The sequence below is a fragment of the Diceros bicornis genome, chromosome 26 (genome assembly GCF_020826845.1).
Source record: "Diceros bicornis minor isolate mBicDic1 chromosome 26, mDicBic1.mat.cur, whole genome shotgun sequence".
Classification (NCBI taxonomy): domain Eukaryota; kingdom Metazoa; phylum Chordata; class Mammalia; order Perissodactyla; family Rhinocerotidae; genus Diceros; species Diceros bicornis.
This window is the reverse complement of record NC_080765.1, coordinates 43,965,226-43,993,051: the sequence shown is the minus strand read 5'-3', so window position 1 is coordinate 43,993,051 and position 27,826 is coordinate 43,965,226. Positions and strand designations below refer to the sequence as shown.

At 56.3% G+C, this 27,826-nt stretch overlaps 2 protein-coding genes across 2 annotated transcripts in view; one reads left to right on the top strand and one right to left on the bottom strand.

Moving 5' to 3' along the window:
• C26H16orf96 (chromosome 26 C16orf96 homolog) overlaps nt 1–14,488 on the top strand; it is a 37,643-nt gene extending 23,155 nt beyond the window's left edge. Inside the window, exons 11-17 of the mRNA XM_058568882.1 lie at nt 2,074–2,192; nt 2,932–2,994; nt 5,580–5,672; nt 6,668–6,848; nt 6,952–7,054; nt 13,129–13,209; nt 14,271–14,488. Of these exons, the coding sequence (XP_058424865.1) occupies nt 2,074–2,192; nt 2,932–2,994; nt 5,580–5,672; nt 6,668–6,848; nt 6,952–7,054; nt 13,129–13,209; nt 14,271–14,488 (858 nt within the window). The remainder of the gene's footprint in view (nt 1–2,073; nt 2,193–2,931; nt 2,995–5,579; nt 5,673–6,667; nt 6,849–6,951; nt 7,055–13,128; nt 13,210–14,270) is intronic.
• A 7,449-nt stretch (nt 14,489–21,937) lies between these two features.
• UBALD1 (UBA like domain containing 1) lies at nt 21,938–27,134 on the bottom strand. Its single transcript, XM_058570139.1, has 3 exons — nt 26,962–27,134; nt 23,390–23,452; nt 21,938–23,028 (listed from the first exon to the last, which is right to left on the bottom strand). Exons 1-3 carry the CDS (start codon nt 27,079–27,081, stop codon nt 22,675–22,677), a joined length of 537 nt encoding a protein of 178 aa, XP_058426122.1. The 5' UTR covers nt 27,082–27,134; the 3' UTR covers nt 21,938–22,674.
• Nucleotides 27,135–27,826: the final 692 nt, after the last annotated feature.

Genomic DNA, 27,826 nt, shown 5'->3' with positions numbered 1-27,826 from the left:
CGCACGACTTGTTAAGCCATGCTGTGGCAGCGTCCCATATAAAGTAGAGGAAGATGGGCACAGATGTTAGCCCAGGGCCAGTCTTCCTCAGCAAAAAAAAAAGAAAGTTGGGTACAAGAATCTTCTTTGGATGCCGTGCACTTCCTGTGGCATTGGTTCATGCTGGCGGGTGGTCCCTTCACTTGTGAAGCAAAGATTCATTGGGGCCCCAGGGGTGCTGGCCTGATACCACTAGCATAAAGGATATTCTCCCTTTATAAGCAGCAAGTAATTTGGGGGTGACTTCGGCACCCTAGGAATGTCCATTGCTTCATTAGCCATTCTCCTAGTAGTTTCCTCATATATTGAGGATTGTTGCGTGAACCAGTTATTTCATTAATGGTTGCAAAATGGTGATTTTTCTAATTCTAGCATTGCTTCTACATTTATCAGCTTGAAATTTGTAAAGAAGAGCTTTCCCTCATCAACTTCAGCTGATTACCCTGAAATATGGTTCTTGCAGGAAAGACAGGAGCAATGATGAATTATTTCCTTTAATTACCAGTTTTCAGGGTAAGATAGTGCAATAGCCACCTCTAATACATGATGGCAAATGAAGGTTTCTATTTTTTTTTTATAATTTTATTTATTTATTTATTTCTCCAAAGCCCCAGTAGATAGTTGTATGTCATAGCTGCACATCCTTCTAGTTGCTGTATGTGGGACGCGGCCTCAGCATGGCCGGAGAAGCGGTGCGTTGGTGCGCGCCCGGGATCCGAACCCCGGCTGCCAGCAGCGGAGCCCGCGCACTTAACCACTAAGCCACGGGGCCGGCCCAAAGGTTTCTATTTTTATTTTTTGATTTCATGAGTGTCATATGCATCATGGATTTTTATATATTCAGTTTGTTCAATCAAGTTACTATTTCTTTTGTTGCTCACATGGTCTCATCTTTGGCCTATGAGCTGGCTTCTGAGCCCTCTGACTAGACCCTCTGTGTCAGACAGCTGTCTCGCTTCCTTAAATGACAAGATGTCCCAGGCTCATCTTTAACATTCCCTTCCTCAGATCTGAATCAGCCATTTCTCTGTGGAGTCTTGGTTCCTTTTAGTGGAGAATGGTGTTTAAAGATCACTGGAAGGAACACTTTAAAAATTAAAAACTCCCACTGTGGAAAACAGTCTGGTAGTTTCTCAAAAAGTTAGACATGGAGTTGCCATAAGACCCAGCACTTCCACTCCTAGGTATATACCCGAGAAAAATGAAAATAGGTCTACGCAAAAACTTGCACACAAATGTTCATGACAGCATTTTTTATAGCCAAAAAGTAGAAACACTGCAAATGTCCATCGACAGATGAATGGATGAACAAAATGTGGTCCAACCATACAGTAGAATATTCTTCAGCCATAAAAAGTAATGGAGCACTGACATGTGCTACAACGTGGATGAACCTTGGAAACATTATGCTGAGTGAAGGAAGCCACACACAGAAGGCCACAGATTGTGTGATTCCATTTCTATGAAATGTCCAGAATAGGCAAATCCATGGAGACAGAAAGTAGATTAGTAGTTGTCTACACCTGGGGGTTTGGGGAGAAATGAGGGGTGACTGCTAATGGGTATGACGTTTCTTTTGCGGTGATGAAAGTGTTCTAAAATTAATTGTGGTGATGGTTGCACAACTCTGTGAATATACTAAAAACCATTGAATGTATACTTTACACTCAATAAATGTGTTGAATGCGTGAATGTCAGGTGTCTGGGGAGCACTGGGAGAAATGTTTCTCGGGCCTGCAGGCCTGCAGTTGAGCAGTAGGGTTGGTTTTATCTTCTGGAGGCAGTCACTGACAATGTTTCTTTGCCTTGGCTGCTGGGAAGCTCACTTTGCAGGTCCCCTCTAGCAATAACATGCACTGGGGATACAAACCTTAACCCAAGCTTTGTCGTTTTCCCTTTCCTTCACCAACTCACTGTTTTAGTTTAATTTTGTTACAGCCTATGTAACTTTGCAGGTTGTTGCAAATCCTTTTCTGGAGCGAGGCAGAGTGTGAACTGACTAAACACTCTTTTCTTCCCTTTGGCTGTTTGCAGCTGGTTCACAGTGATCTGGATGATCTGAAGAAAGATGTGAATGAGGTCTGGAAAGCAGTCAGGAAGCTGCTAATCGAAGGCCTCAGATATGACCCTGACAGTGCTGCCGGCTTTAGGAAGTGAGCCCCTCCTGGGTAGAGGTGCAGCTCCCAGAGGCTGGGGAGACCCTCTCTCCAGAGAGGAGACAAGATGGGTATCCCAGCGGATTCTGGGAGGAGGGATTCCAGACCTGTGGACCTGGGGGAGGGGGGCTTCCCAGCTCAGGTTGGGGGGGGTGTGGGGATGAGGCTGAGAGCACCAGGGGCTCAGAAGCGGGCAGCTCTGGACTTGGCTGGCAGAGGGGCTCCAGGAGCACATCTGCTCCAAAGCCCTTTTGCCACAAATGAGGAAACCCAGGCTTAGAGAGGGAAGGGGCCATGCAAGGCCACACGGGGAGCCTGTGCATATTTGGGACCAAAGCCAGCCCCCACACCCCATGCAGACAGAGCCCCAGGCAGAGGGGCTCAAAGTTCCTGGGGGGCTCCTGTCCTCAGATCACCCCTCATGCCCCCAAATGGCCACTGTGAAGAGTAGCTTTCCAGAACGCCCCTGGTTTTAAAGACCTCCACGTGTTTGGGGTGGGAGAAAACTCCACACACTTCTATTCTCTGCCTCTGCCCCACGCGGCGGCAGATGGGGTCAGCAGGGGCCAGCGGCGCAGAGCTGAGCCGGGCCAGGCCAGCGGGAGTAGGGCAGGTGGGGAAGTCCTGGCTCTGAGACACAGACGGACCTACAGCCTCTACCAAGCGCTGCCCGGGGCAGGGGCGGCCCCGCAGGGACTGGCTGGTGCGGAGGCTGACGCAGCTGGGTGTCTTCCAGGAAACTGTTTGAGCGGGTGAAATGCATCTCCTGCGACCGGCCCGTGGAGATGATGACCGGCCCGTGAGTACCGTCGCCAGGGGGCGCCCGCCTCTCCCTTCTGGATCCCGCGCCCCCCACGCCCCCAACACTACGCACCTGCGGGGTTCTAGATACGTCATTTATATGCACATCCGTATACATCGTTGTGTACACATCATTTCATTTGCCTCCCGTTCCGGGCGGGGGGGCTGGCATGGCTTCCTTCCCCAGCCCTGTCTGGTGCCCAGGGACGAGATCAACTCCAAAAGAAAAAGGATGGAAAGAAACTGTGGGGAAAAGCAGAACTTTGTGAGACTTCCTTGCACGTATTTTTATAGTCTAATGCTTTTATTTATTTATTGTGGTGAAATTCACATAACCTAAAATTAACCATTTTAAAGTGAACAATTCAGTGGCATTTAGTACACTCACAATGGTGTGCAACTATCTTCTAATTCCAAAACCTTTTCATCTCCCCAAAGGGAAACCCCAGTCCCACTAAGCAGTCAGTCCCATTGCCCCCTCCCCCCAGCCTCCAAAACCACTCATCCACTGTCTCTATGCATTTGCCTGTTCTGGACATTTCATAGAAATGGAATCCTATAATATGTGGTCTTTTGTGTTGGCTTCTTTTACTGAGTATCATGTTTTCAGGGTTCATCCACATTGCAGCACGTGTCAGTGCTTCATTCCATTTTATGGCTGAATAATATCCCATTGTATGGACAGACTACAATTGTTTATCCATTTATCTGTTGAAGGACATTTGGGTTGTTTCCACCTTTTGGCTATTGTGAATAGTGCTGCTATGAACATGCGTGTACATATATTTGTTTGAACACCTGTTTTCAGTTTTCTTGGGTACAAACCTAGGAGTGGAAACAACACTCTAATATGGTTTAAGAGTTGGGATCTTACAGAGCCCACGGCCTCTGCAGGGCTAGCCTGGCCCTGGTGACTGGTGAAGCTTGCCACCCCACGCTGGTCCATGTTCATGGAGGAGGCTTTGGAGCTATCTATCCAGAATTTTCCTTTCAAACCGCAGATATCTAGTTGCAGCATTATTTATAATATTAAGAAGAAGAAGAAAGGAAACAATGTGAGGTGGTAAATGAGTCACACGCAAAGTACATTCACATCAGTCAGTGTAAGTCATGCTGTAGACGAACACCATACAATAGAACCTCTCAGGTGGAAATGGTCTACAGCTGTGCTGTCCAGTGCAGTAGCCACTGGCCACATATGGCTATCTAGCACTTGAAATATAGCTAATGCAACTGAGAAACTGAATTTTAAATGTTATTTAAATTTAGTTAATTTAAACATAAATTTAAGTAGCCACATGTGACCAGTGGCTGCCAAATTGGATGGCACAGTCTTGGAAGAATATTTAATGACCTGGGAATATGGTTGCAATAACTTAAATAAGAAAATCAAGTAGGATGTGTGTTATGATCCTATTTTTGTTAAAAAAAAATACATAAACATGGAAAAATACTGGAAGGACACATATCAAAATATTTGTGACGTGGTTACAGTGCTTTTTTTGTTTATTTTTGCTTTTCTATACTTTCTAAAATGCTGACGATATGTATTACTTTAAAATTTTATTGTGGCTTCGGGCCGGCCCCGTGGCTTAGCGGTTGGGTGCGCGCGCTCCGCTGCTGGCGGCCTGGGTTCGGATCCTGGACGCGCACTGACACACCGCTTCTCCGGCCATGCTGGGGCCGCGTCCCACATACAGCAACTAGAAGGATGTGCAGCTATGACATACAACTATCTACTGGGGCTTTGGGGGAAAAATAAATAAATAAAATTATCAAAAAAAAATTTATTGTGGCTTAAATACGTACGGTAAAGTGTATAAACGTTTATTGCACAGCTTGATGAGTTTTTACGCATCTGCACACCTTTGTGCCCACCACTCAGATCAAGATGCAGAACAGTTCCAGCTCCTCAGAAGGCTGATGTTTTACTTTATTTTTATTTTTTTACTGAGGTAAAATACACATAACCTAAATTAACCATTTTAAAGCGGACAGTTCCGTGGCGTCCAGTGCGTTGGCAATGTTGTACAGCCACCACCTCTGTCTAGCGCCAGAACACTCCCATCACCCCAGAAGGAAACCCCTGCCCATTAGCAGTCACTCCCGTTCCCCCTCCCCCAGCCCCTGGCAGCCACCAATCTGTGTTCTGTTTCTAGGATTTACCTATTCTGGTTATAGAATCAGAACAGTTGTTCTTTTTTTTTTTTTTTAATTTTTTTTTTAAATTTTCCCCCCAAAGCCCCAGTAGATAGTTGTATGTCATAGTTGCACATCCTTCTAGTTGCTGTATGTGGGACGCAGCCTCAGCATGGTCGGTGCGCGCCCGGGATCCGAACCCGGGCCGCCAGCAGCGGAGCGTGCGCACTTAACTGCTAAGCCACGGGGCCGGCCCAGAACAGTTGTTCTTTATGACTTATGAAGATTATCGGGACCCCCCCCCAGAGCCCTTGCACTGGATCCCTGTGCTGTGGACGTTTCTGGAGAAAAGGCTGTGTTTGAGGGTGGGCTTCCTGGAGGAGGTGGGAGCCTGGGGCCCTCTGCTGGCACTGCACCTCCCTCTTAGCTCTTGTCCTCCAACAGACAACTCATCACCATCCGCAAAGCCCACCTGCTGTCACGGCTGCGACCCGCCAGCGCCACCAGCTACGAGTGCCTGCAGCGGCAGCAGATGAGGTGAGCAGGCCGGGGGCTGCCCCACGGAGGCCACTCAGGAGCCTGGGAGCCCTGCAGAGACATATCCCCCAGTCCCAGGATCCAAAGACTGTCCCAGGGCATTGCCAGCCTTCTGCAGGGGAGATGTTCTGGGAGGTGTCTGGGGCAGCAGACGGGCACATGAGATGATCATGGCGAGAGGAACAGATCTATTTATTGGGCATCTATTATCAGCCAAGAACCGCTGGGGGAGGGTTTCTCATTTACACCTCACAACCCACTGCGAGCTCGGATTGGTAGTCCCGTCCCCCCGGAGGAGGTGAGTACTGACCGTGGTCCTCAGCGAGGCTTGCTGTGGCCTGGCAGGCACTGCGCTGGGCGCTTGGACACACCTGACCTCGTTGAATCCTTACACCTTCCTTTTGAGGTCTATTCTATTATCATCCCATTTCACAGTTGAAGAAACCGAGGCTCAGAGAGCTTAAGTGACCTGCCTGAGGTCACAGCTAGTAAGCGCAGAGCTGGTGCCTAAACCTGCAGGTTTGCACTGCACCCAGATGGCTCCCTGGGTCCTAGCTCCACCCCTCAATCTCCTGACATCTCACGGCTTCTTGGGTGCTTCCCACACCCGGGCCTGTGGGTACATCTGGCCAGGTGGGGTAACAACAGCCACACGAAGGGGAGGGACATGGGGACCTGTGCCAGACACCCCACCTTCCCCTGCCTGACTCCTCCTTGAGATGGAGAGGTTAAGAACATGCGCTTGGCAGGCCAGACCAGGGTTCCAGGGGTGGCTGGGGTCTGGGGGAACATAGGCCTCCATTTTTCCCTCTGCCCCAACTGTGCCTGTCTGTATCCACCCACCAGGCCCCAGGCCTGCCCGGCTGCGACACCCAAACTCAGGCTGGAAGAAATTCCAGTCTTCCCTCGCTACTGGTCAGGCCTGGGCCCCTCCTGAGGCTCCTCTGGGGCGGAGGGGTCCCCAGGTGGCTGCTGACCCCCTTGCTCTGCCCCAGGGAACAGCAGTGGCTGCAGCAGCTCCAGGACCTTGGAGACCAAAAAGGGAGCCTGGACTCACTGGCCTCCCAGCAGGACTGGGGTGATGGCCCCGGAAACGACACCAAGCTCAAGTTCAAGTCATATAACTTGTCAACGCTCTACCCCTATGGGGACCCCGAGGTGTTGGACTATGACACAGTGAGTCTGGCGGCCTGGGGGAGGCTGTGCTCTGTCTGCGGGGCCTCGTGAGCACTGGAGAGGCCCGAGGACACCCCTGACCCGGGCCCGGGCCGTCCAACAGGCTGAGGTGGACATCCTGGGAGTGGACGGGATCCTGTACAAGGGCAGAATGAGCAGGCAGGACGGGGCGCGGCCTGTGACCAGTGCGGAGAAGGAGCTGCCAGGTGAGGGCGTCAGGCCTTTCTGGGCACCCCTACCCCAGGTGTCCAGGATTTGCTGGGCAGCACGAGGGGTTGCAGGCGGGACCCAGAGCCGGCACCATTCCTGATTAGGGGGGTCCTCACACAGCCACTTGCAAAAATGGAGTCCTACTATATGCCAGGTGCTGCACCGGGACAGATTGTGACAAAGGATGCTGGCCCATTGCGGGGTGGATGGCCTCCCCAAAGAAGGGATGCTGAGTTGGTGATGGGAGAGTTGTGACAGGGGATGCCAATCCAAGGAGAGGGACTGGATGCTCCCCTGAGGCCTCTGAAGAGGGAATGGGGTTAGCTGGATGCAGGGGTCAGGTGGGAGGACAGTGGTCCAGGTGGAGGGGCACCAGGTGCCAAATCCGTGTGGTGGGAGGAAGCCAGGCACAGTTAGGAACTCAGAAAGGGCTCCCTGGAGTGGGGAGATGGGGAGGGGTTGGCTGTGATGAGGAGGAGACATGGACAGACCCTGGAGGCCTGTTTCCTAACTGTCAGGGGCGTGTGAGGGTTGGGCCAGGGGGAGACCCGGTCCCATATGGAATCAGTCGCTCTGGTTGCTGCAGTGCCGAGGCCCTGGCTCCAGCTGGCTCCTACCAGGGACCCCAGAACTCTGGGATCCAGCATTGGGCCAGCAATATAAAAGGGGGCGCCTTCTCTGCACGCCCCTTTGGGGTTTTTTTCCCCCTCTGGGAAGAGGAGTTCTCAGTTTTGCCCCTGGGTGGGAGCCACACACTGCCCCGTTGGGGGTGATCCGGGAGCTGCAGGGTGGCCAGAGGGTTAAATTCTGCCCTTCGGAATTCTTCACGCCGCCTTGCCCAGTTGACTTGAGGACTAAACATCAGACGTAAGGAAAGGAAACGAGACTCTTTCATTGGGTGTGCTGGACAAAGAAGGAAGCGCCCTGCGTTAGTGTCCTGGGGCGGCTGCAGCACATGGCCACATGGTGGGGGGCTTCAGACCAGAGAAAAGTATTCTCTCACAGTTCTGGAGGCGGAAGTCCAAAATCAGGGTGTCTGCAGGGCTCTAGGGGAGGATCCTTCCTGCCTCTTCCAGCTGCTGGTGCCTCCAGGTGCTCCTGGCATCACTCCAGTCTCTGCCTCTGTCTTCTCCCGTGTCTCCTCTTCTGTCTCTTATAAGGACACTTGTCATTGGATTTAGGGCCCAGCATAACCCAGCATGTTCCCATCTCCAGATCCTTAACTTAATTACATCTGCAAAGACCCTTTCTCCAAATAAGGTTACATTCACAGCTTCCTGAGGACGTCTTTTGGGGGGGGCCACCATTCAATCCACTCCAGGCCCCTACCCTTGCCCGGGAGCACAGGACACCATCTCAAACCCTACGTTCCCTCGGGGCATGGATGGGCATGCCGTTAAAGGCCCCTCCTGGAAGAGGCTTGGCCGCAGATGCTGCTGGGAGGGGACTCAGCTGGGCTTCAGGTGGCTAATAATAATGAGCCCAACCTCTTGCTGGCCCTCCCTGCCTCCTTTCAGCCCCAGCAACAGCTGAGGCACTGAGCAGGTGAGGGCCTTGACTGGAGCACAGCCCTGGCCGAGGGGCCCCATCCTGTCATCCATTCACCGGACAGCACCCCCTCCCCCCCAGGGCTGTCTCCCAGAGGGAGGGGCTTTTCTCCACCTGGCTCATTCATTCTCAAGACCCAGGCACCAAAGCAGGACTGAATCCTGACAGCTCGGCTGCTCCATCTTGCTTGGGGGCCACGATGTCTAACTAGCCTTAGAAATCAATCAGGAACCTGCCTGTGCCAGGCCTGTTGACCAGTTTGCTCTTATCACTTTTATTTACTCAAAAGAGCATTCTAATCTGAAACAGACTCAATATCCAAACCTAAACTCGTGGGTGTGAGCCCCACCCAGGTCCAAGCTGGTCCCAGGCGCATTCTTCTCTTCATTCCACTGGAGCCACTGTGCCCTGCCATGCATCCAGCTCTTCGCCCGCCCGCAGGGGCCTCTGAGGGGTGTCCAGCCAGCCTTTGCCCTCCAGACACCTGCACTGTGGTCAGGGGCTCGGGCCGGGGCCGAGGAACACCTTATCCCCAGTGAGCGGTGCCCCAGCAGGAGGGCAGGTGCACGTGCCAAGGCTGGCGGTCAGCAGGCTGGACTTTCAGGTAGTCCAGCATGGAAAGAAGGCTGAGTACAGGCAGGATTCAGGTAGGAGGAGGTGGCCAGGGAAAATCCTCCAGACGGAGGCAGCAGGGGTGCAGAGTCAGAAGGGAGAACGGAGGGAGGAGGAGATGTGTTGCCAGCCTCCGCCTTCCTCACCGGCCCTGGGTGACCCGCCTAAAACATGCACCTGACAGGCCCCTCCCCTGCTCAGAACCCGTTGGTATGAGTTTCCTATTGCTGCTGTAACAAGTCACCCCAAACTTGAGTGGCTTAAAATAACCCACATTTATTTTATCTTGGTTCTGGAGGTCAGAAATCCGAAATGAGTCTTCCAGAGCTGAAACTGAGGTGTCAGCAGGCCTCCTTCTGAGGCTTTAGGGGAGAATCCGTTTCCTTGCTTTCTCCACCTTCCAGAGGCCTCCGGCATTCTTGGCTCGTGGCCCCTTCCGCCATCTTCAAACTGCATCCCTCCGACCTCAGCTTCCGTCCTCACATCTTCTCTGACTCTGACCCTTCGGCCTCCCTCTTGTAGGGACCCTTGGGATTACATTGGGCCTACTCGGATAATCCAGGTTTATCTCTCTGTCTTGAGATCCTTAACTTGATCACCTCTGCAAAGTTCCCTCTGCCATGTAAGGTGACATATTCACAGGGTCTGGGGATTAGGACGGGGACATCTGAAGGGGCATTGCCGTCATAGTCCAGACTCCTTGGTCCCCCTGGCCTCGTCTGCTTCCTCCCTCCAGCCTCACAGAACTACTCACTTGCTGTCTCAATGAGCCAGGCTCCCACCTCTGGGCCTCTGTCCACGCTGTGTGCTTGGCCTGGAAGCCCTGGAGAACCTTTCTTCTCTGCCAGGGCTCAGGTGTCCCCTCCCGTTGGGAGCCTTCTAGCTCCTCGGCTTCTGGCTTATGCAGAGGTAGGAGAACCATGGAGGAGAGCCCAGGAGGAGCAGGTATTAGGGTCAGGTGGCAAGTTTGGGTTGGGACATGTAGAGTCCAAGGCGCCTGGAGGACATCAAGGAGAGTGCTGGGTCAGATCTGGGTTCCCAGTCCTCACTGGGTCTCACTTTTGAACCTGTACCCTGGGCCCACATCCCTCAGCTTGGAAGGAAGGAGTGGGACAGTCTCACTGGTCATCTGGTTGGCAGGTCCCACGTCTGACCTGTGGAAGGATTCAGGTGCCAAGTGGGGATCAGAGTGGGGGCCAGGGACCACCCCTCAGCTGGGCATGTGCTCTCTCGAAGAACCCATAAAGCACATGGGAAGTAGTTCTTGGCTCAGATTCAAGGGACATGATCTGAGCTATATGGACCCCAAAAGCTAATGGAGAATCAGGGTGGTGGCCTGTGTTAGTTGGGTCCTCCAGGGCACAGACCCTGAGACAGAGTTAGGAATGCAAGAGGTTTTGGGAGGTGTGGTAAAAAAGAGAAGGAAAGTAAGGGAGCAGGCAGAGACCCTCAGATCGTGTGCAGACCTGAGAAGGTCCAGGCCAGCCCAATGGGGAGCTTCTGAGCAAACACTGCCCAGCAGGTGGCCAGGCCCTGTGCTCTTGTCACTGGTTGGAGGTGCTAACAGAGCCTGAGGTGCTAACAGAGCCTGAGGTGCCAACAGAGCCAGAGGTGCCAACAGAGCCTGAGAGAAATACTAATAGAGCCTGAGGTGCTAACAGAGCATGAGCTGCTAACAGAGCCTGAGAGAGATGCTAACAGAGCCTGAGGTGCTAACAGAGCCTGAGGTGCTAACAGAGCCTGAGGTACCAACAGAGCCTGAGAGAAATACTAACAGAGCCTGAGGTGCTAACAGAGCATGAAGTGCTAACAGAGCCTGAGAGAGATGCTAACAGAGCCTGAGGTGCTAACAGAGCCTGAGGTGCCAACAGAGCCTGAGAGAAATACTAACAGAGCCTGAGGTGCTAACAGAGCATAAGGTGCTAACAGAGCCTGAGAGAGATGCTAACAGAGCCTGAGGTGCTAACAGAGCCTGAGGTGCCAACAGAGCCTGAGAGAAATACTAACAGAGCCTGAGGTGCTAACAGAGCCTGAGAGAGATGCTAACAGAGCCTGAGGTGCTAACAGAGCCTGAGAGAGATGCTAACAGAGCCTGAGGTGCCAACAGAGACTGAGAGTGATAGTAACAAAGCCTGAGGTGCTAACAGAGCCGGAGGTGCCAACAGAGCCTGAGGTGCTAACAGAGCCTGAGAGAGATGCTAACAGAGGCTGAGGTGCTAACAGAGCCTGAGGTGCCAGCAGAGCCTGAGGTGCTAACAGAGCCTGAGGTGCCAGCAGAGCCTGAGGTGCCAACAGAGCCTGAGAGAGATGCTAACAGAGCCTGAGGTGCTAACAGAGCCTAAGGTGCTAACACAGCCTGGGGTGCTAACAGAGCATGAGGTGCTAACAGAGCCTGAGGTGCCAACAGATGCTGAGAGAGATGCTAACAGAGCCTGAGGTGCTAACAGAGCCTGAGAGAGATGCTAACAGAGCCTGAGGTGCTAACAGAGCCTGAGAGAGATGCTAACAGAGCCTGAGGTGCCAACAGAGCCTGAGATGCTAACAGGTGGAGGCTGTCAGGTCCCTGTACTCCCAGCAGCTGAACAGCAAGTTCTTTCTTGAAGGGAGATCCACGAGGCACCTCCTGCTGCCACATGGCCCTGGTCATTCAGCTGGTCATTCTCAAGCCTTTGTTGGTTCCAGGTGTGTTTTAGATGTCACTGGGGAGACTTAATGTGGTCAAAATAAAGTTGCTGTCCCCTTAGAGTTTTTACTCCATGAGAACAGTAAAATACAAATAAATAAGTTCAGCGAGTGAATAAGATGAAACATAGGAATAGGGGAGAGAATGACCAGTGGGGGTCCCTGTCTAGCGGGTGGTCTAAAGGACTCTTTGAGAAGGGACATTGAAGCGGGAATCATCAGGACATAGCTAGGGAAGGACACAGCCATCCAGGCAGGAGGAACAGTCAGATGTCTTGCATGGAGAAGGAGCTAGTGGCCCCATAACTCATCCCGGGCACCAAGCCTGGACCCTCACCTCCAGACTCCTGTGCCCTGCCCTGCTGCCTGCAAGTCCCTCCCCTCTCCTCCTCTTCCTTCTTCTTTGCTCTCACGCTCCCACCTCTTCTTGTGCAGCAGCCTTTGGTCTGGGTGGCCAGTCATGGTGATTCTTGGCTGGATGGGGAGAAGGGGACACCTTGGGTTCAAAAGTGAAGGAGGGGGCCAGACTCAAAAGGTCACATATCGTATGATCTCTCTTCTGTGAAATGTCCAGAACAGGCACATCAAGGAGACAGAAAGCAGATTAGTGGTTGCCAGGGGCTGGGAAGGGGACAATGGGGAGAGACTGCCTCATGGGCACGGGGTTTCCTTTTGGGGTGATGAAAATGTTCTGGAACTAGATGGAGATGGTGGTTGCACAACCTTGTGAATGAACTTAATGCCACTGAAGTGTTTACCTTAAATGGCTAATTTTATGTTATGTGACTTTTACCGCCAAAAACTGGGCACAAACAGAAGATGAAGGACAGGAAGGTGGAAGTGGGGGCACTATGGTAGTCTGGCCCCCTGTGGGAAAGAAGAACTGCCAGACGTCTAACCTGGAACTAGGCCTGCCGGCGGTTCACCTATGTCTTATGATGCTAAAATAACATCTCTCTCCTTGCTGGCCTTGAGTTACTTTGGAAAAGACTTTTTCTCATATCTTACCCTTGAGAAGCTCTAGACTCGAGAAGGCAGGGAGGGAGGAAAGCTCCTCTGTGAACGACTGTGGGGGTCGGGTGCATGGAGGAGGTGGGGTGGGCCTATCCACCAGAGTGAAGGCCTTTGCAGGGGCCAGAAGACAGGAGGGGGCTCCAGGGTGGGCGGAAGTCTGCAAGAGCCCCCACACCTTCCCATTTTGGTTTTGTCCCCTTTCTTTTCTGCTAAGCTGTGAAGTTTCCACGCCCCCCGACTCGAAACCTGTATGAGCGTGTGCGCCCCAGTGCCTTATTTGGTGCCATCTACCCCCGTGAGTACCTGCCCCCCAACTCCCCGCCCAGCTGGCATCCCGGCAGGGACTCCCTTGCCCCACCTCGTCCATCTCACCTGCTCCATCAGTGCCAGGGTCTGAGAAGGTCCCGCGAGTGGCCCCTACCCGGCTCCCGGCTCCCAGCTCCCTGGCCAGGGCCTCCAGCTGACCTGGGCTCCTGCTTCACCCTTCAGTGGGGCTTCCAGGCCCGGGCGCCATCCCAGGGGCCCAGGCCAGGCATCTGTCCCCAGGTGTCCAGCCAGCTGCAAGGGTGGGATGAGGGAGCCCATTCTTTCCCCTGGGCCTCTCTGCCCGGGGCTCTGTAAGCCAGGCTGAGGGAACTGAGCTCAGGACGCCCCTGATTCATATCGCCATGTACCAGGCATCTGTGGGCACTTTACAGTCTTAAGACCCCTCTCTCCCCTCTTTTCTTTCTTTTTTTTTTTTTTTTTTTTTGTGAGGAAAATCAGCCCTGAGCTAACATCCATGCCAATCCTCCTCTTTTTGCTGAGGAAGACTGGCTCTGGGCTAACATCTGTGCCCATCTTCCTCCACTTTATATGGGACGCCGCCACAGCATGGCCTGATAAGCAGTGCATCGGTGCGCGCCTGGGATCTGCTCCTGGGAACCCCGGGCCACCAGCAGCGGAGCGCGTGCACTTAACTGCTACACCATGGGGCGGCCCCCACTCTCCCCTCTTATCCCATCCAATTCTTACCCCAGCGGGGTGAGGTGGGTACTGCCCATTTGAAAGAGTGGGGAGCTGAGGCATAATGACCTGAGCAGGGGGAAGCCAGAGCTGGAACCAGAGCCCACATCCTGGACTCCAAGCCCCGGGTCCTCCAAGGTGCTCAGCTCCACTCTAGCTCCTGTGTCCTTTATCTTGGGTGTCCCCCACCACCCCCGTCAGGATGTCTGGGGTGCCTGGGACTGGGCAAGCTGCTGTAAAGCACTTCCAGTCTTGGGGCTTCTCTTCTTCTCAGCAAGGGTGACCCCATCAGGCCAGTTTCTCCCTGGAATGTTCTTGGGACACATTATGGGTCTCTCCTGTCCCTCCTAGCCCTGCACCCCCGAACCAGCGTCCCCTCAGCTGCCTCGGGCCCTCACTCCACGATGCCAGTTCGGCCTCCGTCTCTGCCACCCCTGCCACTGCTGCCACCAGTGATGCCATCTCTGCAGGACCGCCAGCAGGCCCCAGAGCCCGCTAGGAACCCGAGGCCTCTGCGCCTTGTGTCCCGAGCCAGCACGCAGCCTGCCGAGGAGCCCGCCAACCCGTGAGCCCTGCGTCCTGTGCCCTCACTGCCACCAGTGTCCTCTCCACTCCCCTGGCCAGCAAAGACCGGGCCCTGAGCCTGGCCTGGGGAAGGTGCAGGGGCCCTGGACGTAGGGGAGGGGTCTCCATAAGGGCCTCATTTTGACCCAGTGGCTGTTTGATCTCTGTGCATATAAATACACACAATACAGTCCTTCTTATCCTACATTTCACGGAGAAGACAGCTTGCTAGATTGAAGTCTCCACTAAGCCAATTTAATTCCTTGACCAACTTTCAATACAACACAACTAAAGTGGTTTTAAAAACAATCACTTTCCTGTTCATTTCGCTGAAATGATTTCATCAGAATCCGTTCCAATTACAGCTACTGCCGCTGCAGTTTTCTTCGGGGGCCATTTTTTCTACCAAGACCAATTTTCTCGTGGGAACCAAATTTTACTGCATGTATCCTTTTTTATTTCGTGTTGCTTATTTCCACCAGTAATTACTGTTACGAATTGGATATTTAAAGAACCTGATTGTTTATATTTACTCCGTGGCTAATCCATGAGGAACATGGAGCAACGCCCTGGAATCCTCCAGGACCGCTCCGTCCCGTCAAGGGCGGGGTCCTGCACGCCTGTTGGATGTCTTTCTGGTTCTCATGCTAACTGCCCACGTTCGTGGTGGCACAGAGAGCAAACCGTGAGGTCAGAATGTCTCGTCCTGGCACTTTAGTGGCCAGCCTTGGAGTGCAGAGCAGAGAGCTCACACCTCCCTCCAGGCATCCCGCACACCTGGCTTTATTTCTTCCCTGTGACGGTTTATTCGTCCTTCCTTCTCCCCCTCAATTTCGCTCCCTTGCCTTTTCTGTTCCCTAGCTTGTCCAGTTGTGCCCTCCCTCCTTTTTGCACTTCTGACACTACTATCTCATCTCCCTCTGCACGGTTTTGGGGCATGACCCCCCCAACATCCACTAGAGGTCCCTGGGGTGGAGGAGCAAGCCAGAGAGTGGGGTGGGGGATGAGCTGCCTGGAGTCTGCCCTGGGAGAGGACTGGGGGCTCCAGGCTCTGCCAGCGAGCTGGCACAGAGGAGGCTCGCTGGACCTGGCGGCCTCTGGAGTCCAGGAATGCTGTGTGCCCACGCCCTTCCTAATGGTTTCGGCCCCTTCCCCCAGCTCCTCACCGGCAACCACCCTCAGCCCCGACTTCTCTTCTCTTTCTCCAAGGACTGTGTCTAAATGAGGCCAAGCTCTTCCTGACCCAGGTGACTTACCTGTCCACACCACCTTGAGTGGGGACCGGCCAGTGCAGCCCTGGCCCACACCCCCACACCCTTATCACAGATGAGTATTTTTGGCAACTTCTCCTCAGAATAAAATCTTTCACTTTTCTGACTGTGGATGAGGGTAACTGGCTCAGGCCCCTCTGTAGAGGGTGACCTTGCCTGTCCCACATGGGTGAGCAGAGCTGTTGGTCCCTCCTCAGGCCCCCACCCCAGGGTCAGCCTCCCAGAGCCACTGTCCAGAGTCACTGTGGCTGCCTCAGCGGAGAATCACAACAAACCTTCCCTCCTCCGTCACACTTCCCACCATGGCGGAGTGTCCCGAGCTGGCCCAGCCCTCTATGCTGGACAGATCAGGGTCTGTGGGCCAAGGGGGTGGTGTGACTTACCCAGGGCCACAACGTGAGGCCTCAGCTCTCTCGCCCCCCACCCAGGAGGCTGTACTTCTTGGGTGCTGTACACAGGTGTGAGGGCTCTGACTTCTGTTGCCTCTCCCCCAGCAGGAAAGGGAGGTGTGGCCAGGCTCAGGCAAACCAGGGAGGTGGGGGCTCCTGGGAATGCACCCCATGCCACCCGTGCTCAGGCTTGTCCCCTACAGCCCAACACACAGGGACCCAACAGGCCCCCAGTCTCCCGGTGCCTCACATCAATCCCCACTCGGCCCCTCCAAGCTGCTTCCCAGCCGTTTCTCGGGTTTACAAAGGGAATCAGTGCTTGAGCTGGTTCCTGCAGCCCAGGGAGCGAGTGAGGCCCAGGTAGGTCACTGTGTAACCATCTGCATTCCAACAGGCCTCCACCATGCTTTGGAAGGTGGAGAACTGCAGATCAACTGCAGCCAGTCAGGAGCAATCCCGGAAGACGACAGTCCTGTCCCCCGTGGGGGTGGGGGTGGGGAGCAAGCCGGCCTTTGGCCTGGTCCCAGTTGGGAGCTGCAGCAGAATCCTTGCCAAGGACAGAGGCAGAACTCCCCTTCCCTGCTCCCAGCCCCAGGGGTGGGACCTGCAGCCCTTGGAAGCTGGGAGGGAGGTGCTGCGCCTCCTCCCAGGGCCGCTGCCTCAGGAGGGTGGCCCACCCCATCTCAGCAGGGGAGGGCGCTTGGGGAGCCGACAGAAGCAGGGATGAGGTCAGCGGAGTGGGAATTTCGGAAGGCACAGGGTCCAGTCTCCTCCTCTGCAAGGGGCACGGCTCCTGGCCTGGGACACAGCAGCAGGGCCAGGCTGGACAGGAAGTAGGGTGACCAACTGCCTGTCTGCCTGGGAGTGAAGGGGTCTCTGGAACTTTCCGTTTGAAGACTGAGATAAATTGGTCAGGTGGAGAGGGAGGCCTGGTGTGTGGGGCTACATGGATGGGCAGGGCGGGAAGGGGAGGGAAATGCCTCTTGCCAAGCCAGGGTCCTGCCTCGAGGTGCTGCTGGAATGGAGATGCTGTGTGGTGACTACTCGGCACCCCTAAACCCAGCCCCACAACCCACCAGTGCAAGTGAAACAGTCACTGAACATTTTCTCCCTTTGAAAGACCATGAACTAAGGTATAAACAACCGATGACAGCAAATGTGTGTCTCAAATAAGATGATCTGCATTGGAAAAAGGCACCACCAGTACCCAACAGCAGGCTGCCAGAAGGTGGAAGTTGAGGCTCTGCAGGGAGGACCTTCTGTGCAGGGACTTCTTAGAGCCACTGAAATCAGCACACACTGGCTCGCCTGTCACACCATCTTGGCTAGCTTGACCCCTGACTTTCCATGGATTTGGGGGCTCTAGGCAGAGACCCTCCAAACACACACACACACACACCCCCGCCAGAAAAGGGCTTCTCTTCTCTCTCTCCCTTTCTTCTCTTGCTCATGGCTTCACCAGGATCCATAGAAAATGAACCCACCATTATACAATAACAGCTGTTATTCCCCAGGGGAAGAGAAATGGTCTCAAGAAGCAGAGCAGAACTCTGCCAACAGGCTCCCAGCACCTCGTGCTGTGCCATTGACAAGGCCTCGCCATCCTGGAAGTGGACCCTTCCCCACCCTCCCCTGGAGGACCCAGCACCCTCCAGGCCTAAAAGAGCTGTGTTATTTTAAGGCTCACTGGAAATACATATATTGCCCAAACATGAGCTGTGGCTAAGCAACCAGAGACATTTCCAGATGCAGGAATTGGAAATAGTCATGCTTCAAAAGATCTTTCGGCCAACTCAGGTGGCCTCCTGACAATGGCACCAGGAAGGACGCGGAGTCACAGCACTCGTCTATCCTCAGATGAGCCCCGCTATGAAAAGCCCCTCAGAGGCTCCAGGGCCACAGCAGCCCCACCTGCCGCCGGGTTCAGGGGCCAGCCTCAGGAACAGCATGCTTTTCTGCTGCCGGCCGCGACCTGTTCTCAGAGGACCCTGGAAAGACCCTGGGGACCCTCAGTGGCCCTGGGAGCATCCCCTTCATCTAAGACAATCTGGCCAGAGAACAACTCTTCTCTTTTGAAAGCTGCCTGAAGGAGGAGCCCTGCCTGCCCGCGTCCCCCAGGTGCCCCCTCCACCCCACCGAGCAGAGCATTTACTTCCACGGCTCCTGGTGAAAAGCAAGATCCCCTTCAGCGATTCCAGTCGATTCCAAGATGAGAGTTGGACATGTGGGTGTACGTGGTGGCCAGTGCAGTGGGCTGGCTGGCTGGGGCAGGTGAGACTGTGTCCCCACTGTGATGGTTGCTTCAGCCAGTTGTGGCCTTGAGGGAACTTGGGCAGATGTTACAAATTTCCAGGATACGTCAGAAGCGAGGCTTTTCACGTAAACCCTCCTGATTTTAAAATGTTGGCAGACAGGTCAGAAAGACATAAAACACCCTGCCAGCCAACCGGGAGTGCGAGTTTACAAACTCCTAAGATAACCACGCCTTGATGTTTTAACCACAGACCATAAGGGCGCATCCACCACTTGTCACCTGGGGAGGCCAGACTATCATTCCCAAAGGCTGCCATGTCCACTCTTCAGAAATGAGACACAGAACTCAAATCACATTCTTTGAAGCAACTTCGTGGGTTTAAATGGTGTTTTTTAGAGTGGAATTTTGGAAATAAAACCATTTAGAGCTCAAGTCTGGTGGTCAGGTAGGGGGTGACCAAGCCCAGAAGAGGCTGGACATTGAGGTAATAAGGCTGGGTTTCCTGAGTGTGCTGCTTGGGCCGCTCCCAGGAGTGCCGGAGAGGAAGGACGGCAGAGGATGGCTGTGCCCATCTGTTCTGTTCGTACGTCAGCACCTTTGCTTTTTAGCCAGTGTACACTTGAATGTGTGTTAGATGGGTACTGACGCCTTCAGTTTTGCTTCTGAGCTTCCAGGCTTGGGGCAGCTGAGGAGGGTTCCAGGTTCTCTGCACCCTGTGTGGGGGCCCACCTCCAACTCCCCTCTAGTTTGTCCAGCCCATTTTTGCAGCCCTTCCCGTGCTGGAGGGATGCTCGGACCCAGGGGCTCCCAGCACACCTGGCAGGGCCTGTGCGTTGCTGCAAAGTACCCGAGTCCGCAGGCCCAGCTCCAGCCCTGCCCTCTGCCCCTCCTGCTCCAGGTTCCCACCTTGCCGGGGGCACTTATTAAAAATCAGATTCCTGGGCCCTCCTCCAGAACAGTAGCTTCAAACACCCAGGGGACCATTAGGGTCCACAAGTTTGGGGGTCCCCAGTTGTTGCGAGGGGCATGTGCTAGGTGATGGTGTCAGAATCACCTGGGAGCTTTTTCACTTTTAATACCAGCTTTGACATATAATTGACATTCTATAAAGTTCACCTTTTTTGTTTGTTTTTGGTGAGGAAGATTAGCCCTGAGCTAACATCTGTTGCCAGTGCTCCTCTTTCTGCTGAGGAAGATTGGCCCTGGGCTAACATCCATGCCCATCTTCCTCTACTTTATATGTGGGACACCCGCCACAGCATGGCTTGATAAGCGGTGTGTAGGTCTGTGCCAAACCCTGGGCCACTGAAGTGGAGTGCACAAACTTAACCACTATGCCAACTGGGCCAGCCCCAAGTTCACTCTTTTAAAGTGTATCATTTGTGAGTAGGTTTTAGTTTATTTACAAGTCGATCACCAATACCTGGGGAACATTTAAAATCATGCTTTCAGGGCCTCTCCCCAGAGATCCCATGCCCTGGGGCCCAGGGGTCTGTGGTCTGCATGTCTTTTTACTGAGCTCCCAGGAGGCTCTGCTGTGCAGCCAGTTGTGGGAATCCTGGGTCTAAAGCAGGGACGTTTCGCCATGTCTATAGACATGTGTTGTTGTCACAACTGGGGGTGCTCCTGACATCTAGTGGGTAGGGCCCAGAGACACTGGTCAACATCCCACAGTGCACAGGATACCCCCACAGCAGAGAATGACCCAACCCCAGGTGTCCAGTGCTCAGGTTGGAAAACCTGGGTCTACAGGAAGCTCAAGCCCTTTCCAGCCTAATGTGACCTCCTGAGATGTCCAGGCTCAGCCCACGGTGACCCCCAGAAAAGAAACGGGCTTCTTGTCTAACGGGTCAGCACTTAGTAAAGATGCCGTGTAGAGACATTTCTTAAACTGTGGCCTGAGGTCCTGTATCTCTGACAAGCTCCTGGATGATGCTGCTGGTCTGGGGACCACACTTTGAGTAGCAAGGGTATGGTTCATTTACAGGCCACCCAGGGGCCTGCCCGGGGTCGACCTTCCCGTTGCCTCCAGGAGTGCAAATTGTAGATGATGTCTCTGACACGTGTGGCCACCTCAGTAATCTGCCCACTGGGAGAGCTCAGGCACACTCATCCCCACACAGCAGATAACCCAGAAACACTTGGCTCTGCAAAGCATTTTTCCTACCGCTTGAAGGGCGGTGTGGGTTTCCTGAGCATTTTCTTCCATCCAAAAGAATGGAGAAGCTGCAGTGAAGATTCCGGAGGCCAGAGATATCCTCACCCTTATCCTGCCCCTTCCCTCCCTCCCCTCCTCACATGCGCCCCAGGCAGAGCCTCACCCCCTCTGGACTCCAAGAGACCATCACCCACCCTTCTGGTGGGTTTCAAGGTGAGGACGTGTCTGGGACATAAGCAACAGCTTGAGCAGGGGCCCAGTGGTCAGTCTTCAGTGACAACCAGAGAGTAAACAGTTGTTCCAGGAGGGCCTCGTCAACAGAGCCTGTCCAGGTTCCAACAGGGAGATGAAGCTGGGTAGGGCACTGCAACACTGGGGCATCCTTGTAAGAAAGCACAACGCCATCCCTGGGAGCAAGAGCAGGACTGTGGATGGCAAGTGCTGAGATGCCAGTCAAGCAGGAGACCTTCCAAATAGAAGAAACTCTCCAACCCAAGTGCCATCCGCAGAGGGCTGGGCGCTAGGTGGGTGCGCTGCCAGGTTATTGAGTGAGGTCTGCCGGTTAGGAGCTGCAGGCGGAGCCTGAGGGTCGCTACAGAGGCCCTGGCCTCCCCCTGCGCCGTCAAGGCCCCTCACAATGGGCGCAGGGCCGAGGCTGTCTTCTCCCAAAGCTGCCCCAGGGACCCCTCCCCCCAGCGTGGGCAGCCCAGGGGCCAAGGGGGCGCCCCTGGCTTCTCCCTTGGGGCTAGAGCAGGTGTTTGCCCCAGCCCTGCTCAGGAGAGCCCGGAGTCCAGTCTATTGCCCCTGGGTGGCCGGTCTCCTTAGTGACTAAAGGCTTAAGCCGCAGGCTGGACTCTGCCCTGGCCTCCTGCTATCCCTGTTGCTAGCCCCCACAGGCTCTGCACCGAAGCCTGCTATCTAACTACAGGTGCTATGGCCTGCACCTCCCCAGGGGAGGGCCCTGCCCCACCCGGCATGTTTGCTGGAGGTTGGGCTGGGAGGGTCCAGCCTGCTGTCAGCCACTGGGGCCCTGAGACAGGAAGAAAGGTCCTTATGTGAAACCCAGGCAGACCGGAAGGCAGCTGTTAGCCCTGGAGATCGGATTCATCCAGCCGGGCAGGGGGAAGGGTGGGCAGGTGGAGGCTGTGATTCTGGGAACACAGGCCAGAAACTAACTTCATGGGAAAAGCCTCGGGTGGGCAGGAAGATTCCAGAGCATGTTGTGGTTGAAAAGACAGCGACAGACAGGAGCAGTGTGGAGCCGGGCAGCATGGGGGGTAGGGGTGGCCCTCTGTCCTGGGCTCCATTGGTGCCCTTCCCTTCCACATGGAGCCAGCTGGCAGCAAAGCTTAGGATACGAGGCAAGACCAGAGAGCCTGGTGGTGGTTTGGAACTCTTTCTTCTCCTTTGTTCAAAGGGGAAAGGAAATGGGTATGGGGTAGCCCCGGGCTCTGGGGGAGGCATGCAGGCAGCCCCAGCAGGCAAGCGCTGGGGGATGGGTTGGAAGAGTCCTGGAGTTTCCCACAATTCTCATCTCTGCAGGGAACAGCAAGGCTGGCTGGCGAGGGGTAGGGGAGAGGGCAGGGCCCTGGGGAGAGGGGTGGCGGGCAAGGGGCTGGGGGCTCACTCTAACATGCAAAGTCCAGCTGCCCATAAACTAGGTTGCTTCTTGAAGAGCGACATACATATAAATACAGACACAGCTACACGCACGCATGCGGAGAAGGCTCTGCATTCCCGAGGGTGGGGATCTAGGCCTGCTGGCCCCCAAGGAGCTCCAAGGCAGGAGCCAGCCGAGTCTCCGCAGCCGTGGCGATTCTCCGCAGCCCCCTGGGTGGGGTGGGGCAGGTGAGTCCTCTGGGGAAAGCTGCTTGGTCTCTGAAGTTCTGTCCACCAGCACCCAGACGACTCAACCAAATCCATGCAAGCTGGGTGCTACGTGCCTGCGCTTCTGTGTACGCGCACGGGCAGCCTGTGTGCTGGCACGAGGGTCCGGTCTCTCCCCTCCAGGGCTCCGGGGATCGGGGGTGCAGACAGAGGAGGGTGAAGGGGGCCTGCGGAGACATCCTCTCCCCCGCCCCACGGGGTCCTGGCCTCCGGGAGGGGGGAGGGGCCTCCCTTATCTCTCGGCCTCCATGGCGGGGTGGGCCCTGGGTTCTGAGGTGGCCTGTTGGGGGGCCAGGGGCGGCCAGTCTGACACCGGGGAAGGGGGTGCCGGAGTCCACAGGGGTGGCTGCTGTGGCTGGTGGTGCTGTGGCCCCCCTGGGGGCGAGGCCGCGGTTGGCCAGCTGGGCGACGCAAAGCTGCCGGTGGCGGCGTGGGGGAAGTGCAGTGGGGGCGACGTGGCCGTGGCGGCCATCGGGCTGCCGCTGCCGCCACCGTGGAAGCTCTCGGAGGCCTTGAGACGGGAGAACATGGTGAGGGCGTCGGGGAAGTTGGGGGGCGTGGCGGGGGTGTTGGCGGGAGTGCACATCTGCAGGGGGAAGAACAGAGGTGGGGGTGAGCACCCCTTTCAGGGAGGGCCCCCAGCCTCCACTGCCTCCTAGGAGACCTGTGCCCCGCCACTATCGGGAGCTTTTGTGCTCCTTCCCCAGATGCACCCTGACCCCACAAGATGGTCCACCAGCCAGGGGCTCAAAGAGGAAAGGCATGGTGGCGGAGATGGGCTAGCCCGCCACACCCACTGGCTGCCTCCAAGGAGGTCCCATCCCAGCATGAGCCAGAGGCCCCTCCACAGCTGAAAGCCACTGCAGCTTCCTCCGCCAGGGCTGCTTCCTCTGCCCTGAACCAGGAGCCCCCATCCGGCTGCCCCTGGCACTGCAGGGGATACTTACCATCTGGTGGTGGTGGTGGCTGTATGGGATGTTGGTCTCCTGGAAAAAGGCGCTGAGGGCCGTCTGCGGGAAGAAAGGCCCATGCTTACCCTCAGGACCCCTGTGGCTTGCAGCTGCCCTCCCTCCCAGGCTCTCTGGGGACTGGTGTGGCCCCAGGCCTTGCTACCGAGTGGGAGAGGCAAGTCAGGGCAGCGTGCCTGTCACTTGACCCTTGCCATCACTCAAGGAGGTGCTGTGGACCCCCCGGGCAAATATGGTGAGTGGTGAAGACCCTCATGATGCTGCCTGCCACCTGGCTGCCAGATGACCCCGGCTCACACATACCTGGTGTTGTCACCATGATGGGGGAGCAGGCAGTACCCTCACCCATCTCACAGGAAAAGGCCTCCAAAAGACTTCAGCTTTTGGTTTAGAAGATTCTAGCCCAAATGTCACCAACTCCATGGATGGCAAGTCTCCACTCCTCTCTGAGCCTCAGTTTCCCCATCTATGAGCCAGGGGATGGCAAAGGCCCCCAGGTGTCAGATCTGTGATCTGCCTGCCCCTCTCCTTGGCTGACTAAGGGACCCTACCCTGGTCTGGGCCTCAGTTTCTCCATCTGCACCACAAGAAGACTGGAGTAGGTGCCTTCCAGTTTCCCCTCCCTGCAGTGACCTCCTACGATCCACATTCCAGCTGGGAAAGCCGGAATTAAGTAGAATGGCCTGGGTTTTGCACTCACTGCCCAGCTCACCTGAGACTCCCATGGAATGTTCTCAAGGTGGCGGAGCAAGAGGATGACAGAGGTGGGGTTTGCACCCATGACTATCAGGAGGAGAGTGGGAAGGGGCCAAGACCAGTTCATTCGAGGTCCTGGGAGACTGGGGGGAGGGGGCTCCAGGGAGGGGCTGGCATGTGGTATGTCCTGGCTCTGGCCCTGCAGGAGCGGCATCAAGGAAAATAAGAGAACCGGCTGCTCTTGCGAAAGTGCTGAGTGAGGGAGCCTGTCAAGTGTGTGAAGGGTCCACCAGGCCCTGCCGAGTCCCAGGCCCAGCCCCAGCTGCCCCGGCTGCTCTGTCCTCCATCGCCACCCCCTTAGGCTCCCCCACCACCACAGCCCTGCGCTGCGCTGCCTGATCCCCTCCCCCATCCCCAACACACCCAGAAACCCTGCCTGGCTCCCAGGGCTTGCCCCGGGGGCTTTGTTATTTTATTAAACTAAATTCAAATGAATTATTCTGGGAATTTCCTGCTGGAGAAGCCCTACGCCAGTGTCCCCAGAGAGGGATCTGGGAGCTGGGGGGGAAACGGAGTGCTGGTCTCTAAGCACCTCCTCATGATTCCCCCCAGGGGCCCCAAGGGACACACCCAAACCATTCCTTCCCCAACAGCAGCTCCAAAGGCCACCTTGAGTGAGGAGTCCAGTGAGAAGAGCCTGCCCTTCTCCTGCAGTTTTAAAGCCCCACCCTTTAAAGCACACAGGTCCACTCCCCCTGCAGCCTTCCGCACCCATTAACACCTGAATCACAGAGAATATGACCCCAAAACAGGGCCTTTGGCTGGGTTAGTCCTCAGCCCTTGTATGCTGCCAGCCAGCGGGGGAGGGCATGGACAACAGGATTCCATGAACCCCTCACTCTCTCCCACGCAGGGACCTAAGGTTTCGGGGTTCATAACCCATTTTCACCTTAAGTGAGCCTCCCTAGTATCCTCCATTTTACAGATGGCAAAACTGAGGCTCAGGGAGCCCAGGGCACAGGATTCCCACCCCGGGGGCCACCAGAGCCCCCAAGTCTGCAGGCTGTTCCTGCCCCTCCTGGGGACAGAGTTTTTCCCCAGGCATGTCAAACCTCAACTCTACATTTTCAGTTCCTGGGACCAAGGACACCAACCTGTGCTACCTGAGCGATGGCCTGGCTGGTGCCAGGCTCTGTGGGCTGGGCTGAGAGTGCCGCTTCCCACCAGACACCTGCCTGCCCGGCCCCAGGCAGGGAGGCCATGTCTGCAGATGTGGGACTCAAGCAAACTGCCATGAATGTGGTTTTGCAAGTTTTGCCACATCCAGCCCTTCAGACAAACTGGCTGATTAGGGAGCTTCCTGCAGGGTGGGGCTGCCAGCCTGGGGGATGGCGGGGCTGGAGCTGGCCATTCACTCCTTAGAGGTCCACTCAAACCCCCAAGGTACAGAGGAGGAAACTGAGACCAGAGGAGAAAGAGACTGCCCAAAGAGACAGAGCAGCCTCCCATCTTGAGGTGGGAGGACCACACAGGGCCGCTGGTCTCCGCTAAGATCTCTGGTAGAAAAGAATACAAGGATTCCTCTGAGTGGACAGGCCACTGCCTCCTCCAGGCTGTCCGAACTGGCGATCTCCATCCCACCCCCCAGGAAGCTGAGCCCCAGAGTGCCCTGGCTCCTGGTACCTCCTGCAGGCACAAACACTTTCCCTGGGATGGCTCCCCACCGGTAAAACCGGCTTCTGGGCCCCCGCTGCGCAAAGACACTACAGACCGGCTGGGGCTGTGACCTTACACCTGTGAGGGGTGGGGCTCAGGGAGCTCTGGCCTCATCTCTGGATACCACCCTGAGTTATTTATGGGGCCAGTTGAGTTAGGGAAGCCAGGTGGCCTCTTGGCAGCACAAGCCGTGGGCACTAGAGCTCTACGGGTCAGGGAGGCCTGGAGAGTGGGGGCCAGACTGGGGCAGCCCCACCTCCTGCCCAGCTGGCTGAAAGCTACTGAACCGTGTACACCACTTCGTGCACCGTGCGGGAAAAGTCCCCTGCCAGCACGAGGAGGGAACCCGGACACGGCTCTGGAGCGGAGTACACAGATGCACAGCCGGAGCTGTAGTGTGGGGCTCCAACACACCACCGGTACACTCGTCTGTGCAAACTCGTGGGCACCATCTGCAGAACGGCGACGTGTGTGTACTCGGAACGCACACACGCCGCACCCGCGGCCCGGGTGCACTGCGTGTTTACACACACGCCAACATGCCCACACGTAGCGCGGCGCGTGCGTAAATACAAATGCACATGTACGTGAACACACCGGCACGCAGACCCTCAGATCCACACGCTCGCGGCGGCTGCGCCCTCGGGCCCCGGGACCCCTCATCCCCACCCCGCGGCACCCTAGGTGGGGACGGCGCAGGCCCAGCTCGGCCCAGGCCTGGGGCGTCCTCCTTCCGGCCGCCCGACTGTCCGTCCGGGCCGCTGCGCCACCCCGCCCTGGCCGTTACCCGAACAAAAGGGGGGGGCGGCCGCATCCCGACCGCTTGGGGACTCAGGGAGCGGGGAATCGAGAGGGCAGGGACCGGTCGCCCCTCCTGCCCACCCCACGCGGGCAGCGTTTCCGGGGGCCCCGTAGACGCGGCCGCGCCGCCGGGCCCGACCCGCACGCCGCGTGTGCGCGCCGGAGCCCGGACGCGGGGGCGCGCGGCCGCCGGGACACCCGGCCGAGTGCGCGGGCCCGACCTGGCTCCGGCGGAGCGCGCACCGGCACGTGTCCACACCAGCCGGCACGCGCGGCCACGCGGGACGGACCCCCGCGCCGGCCCCCCCGGCCCGGCCCAGCCCGGCCCGGCCGCGCACCTCGAACTGCCAGTGGGCCGCCTGCAGCAGCTGCTTCGCCTGGTCGGCCGCGCAGCCCGCCGTCAGCACGAACTGGTTGATCATGACCTGGTGCTTGAGCTCGTCCATGTTCACGGACATGGCGCCGCCGCCGCGCTGCCCCCCGGCCGCCCGCCCGCCGTGCTCCTCCGCCTCACGCGTCCACCATTAGCGAGCCGGCTCCGGCTAATACAAATATTTACTGTGCGGCTCTGACTCACCGAGCCTCGCCTCGCGCGGCCGCGCGGCACCCTGGGAGTTGTAGTCCCGCCACTTCCGCCGCGCCGGGCCGAGCGGGCGAGCTGTCGCCGGCAGGGCTGGGGAGAGGGCGTGTCTGAAGCGTGAGGCCCACTGTGTGCGGAGCCGGGCCGCACGTGCCCAGGCCCGAGACGAGAGCTGGGGACGTCCTGGTCGCTCCCGCGGCTCTGGGGGCACCTGCGCCCCTGCCTGGCACTGATGAGGGTCAGCAGGCGGGGGCCACAGACTACATGGGCGCAAACGCCGGCTACAGGGGTCTTTGCCGAGACCCCGGGACCTCGAACCCCAGTGTGGTAGGCATCCCTCTGTGTTGAGTGGGTGCACCCTTGGAGAGGGGCCCTAGGAGTTTTGGCACAAATCGGAAGCACTAGGACGCAAGGCCTTGAAAGCCTGGCACACAGTAGACGCCAATAAATACTCGCTCAGTGAATGAATGAATGAATGAATCTGCCCTTTAGGATTCTGCTCAATGTCACCGCTCAATGTCACCGCCTCCAGGAAGCCTTCCGGTCTCCCCAACGCCTCGAGCACAAGCTCACTTCGCCCACTCGTGATGCAAGTGTTACCACCTCCACCTCGACTGGCTCTC

Coding starts and splice junctions, on each gene's coding strand:
- UBALD1 (XM_058570139.1), bottom strand. CDS start 27,081: ATGTCCGTGAACATGGACGAGCTCAAGCACCAGGTCATGATCAACCAG. Junction 23,453..26,961: donor CGGCCCACTGGCAGTTCGAG/GTGCGCGGCCGG, acceptor TTCTTCCCGCAG/ACGGCCCTCAGCGCCTTTTT. Junction 23,029..23,389: donor GCCACCACCACCACCAGATG/GTAAGTATCCCC, acceptor TTCCCCCTGCAG/ATGTGCACTCCCGCCAACAC.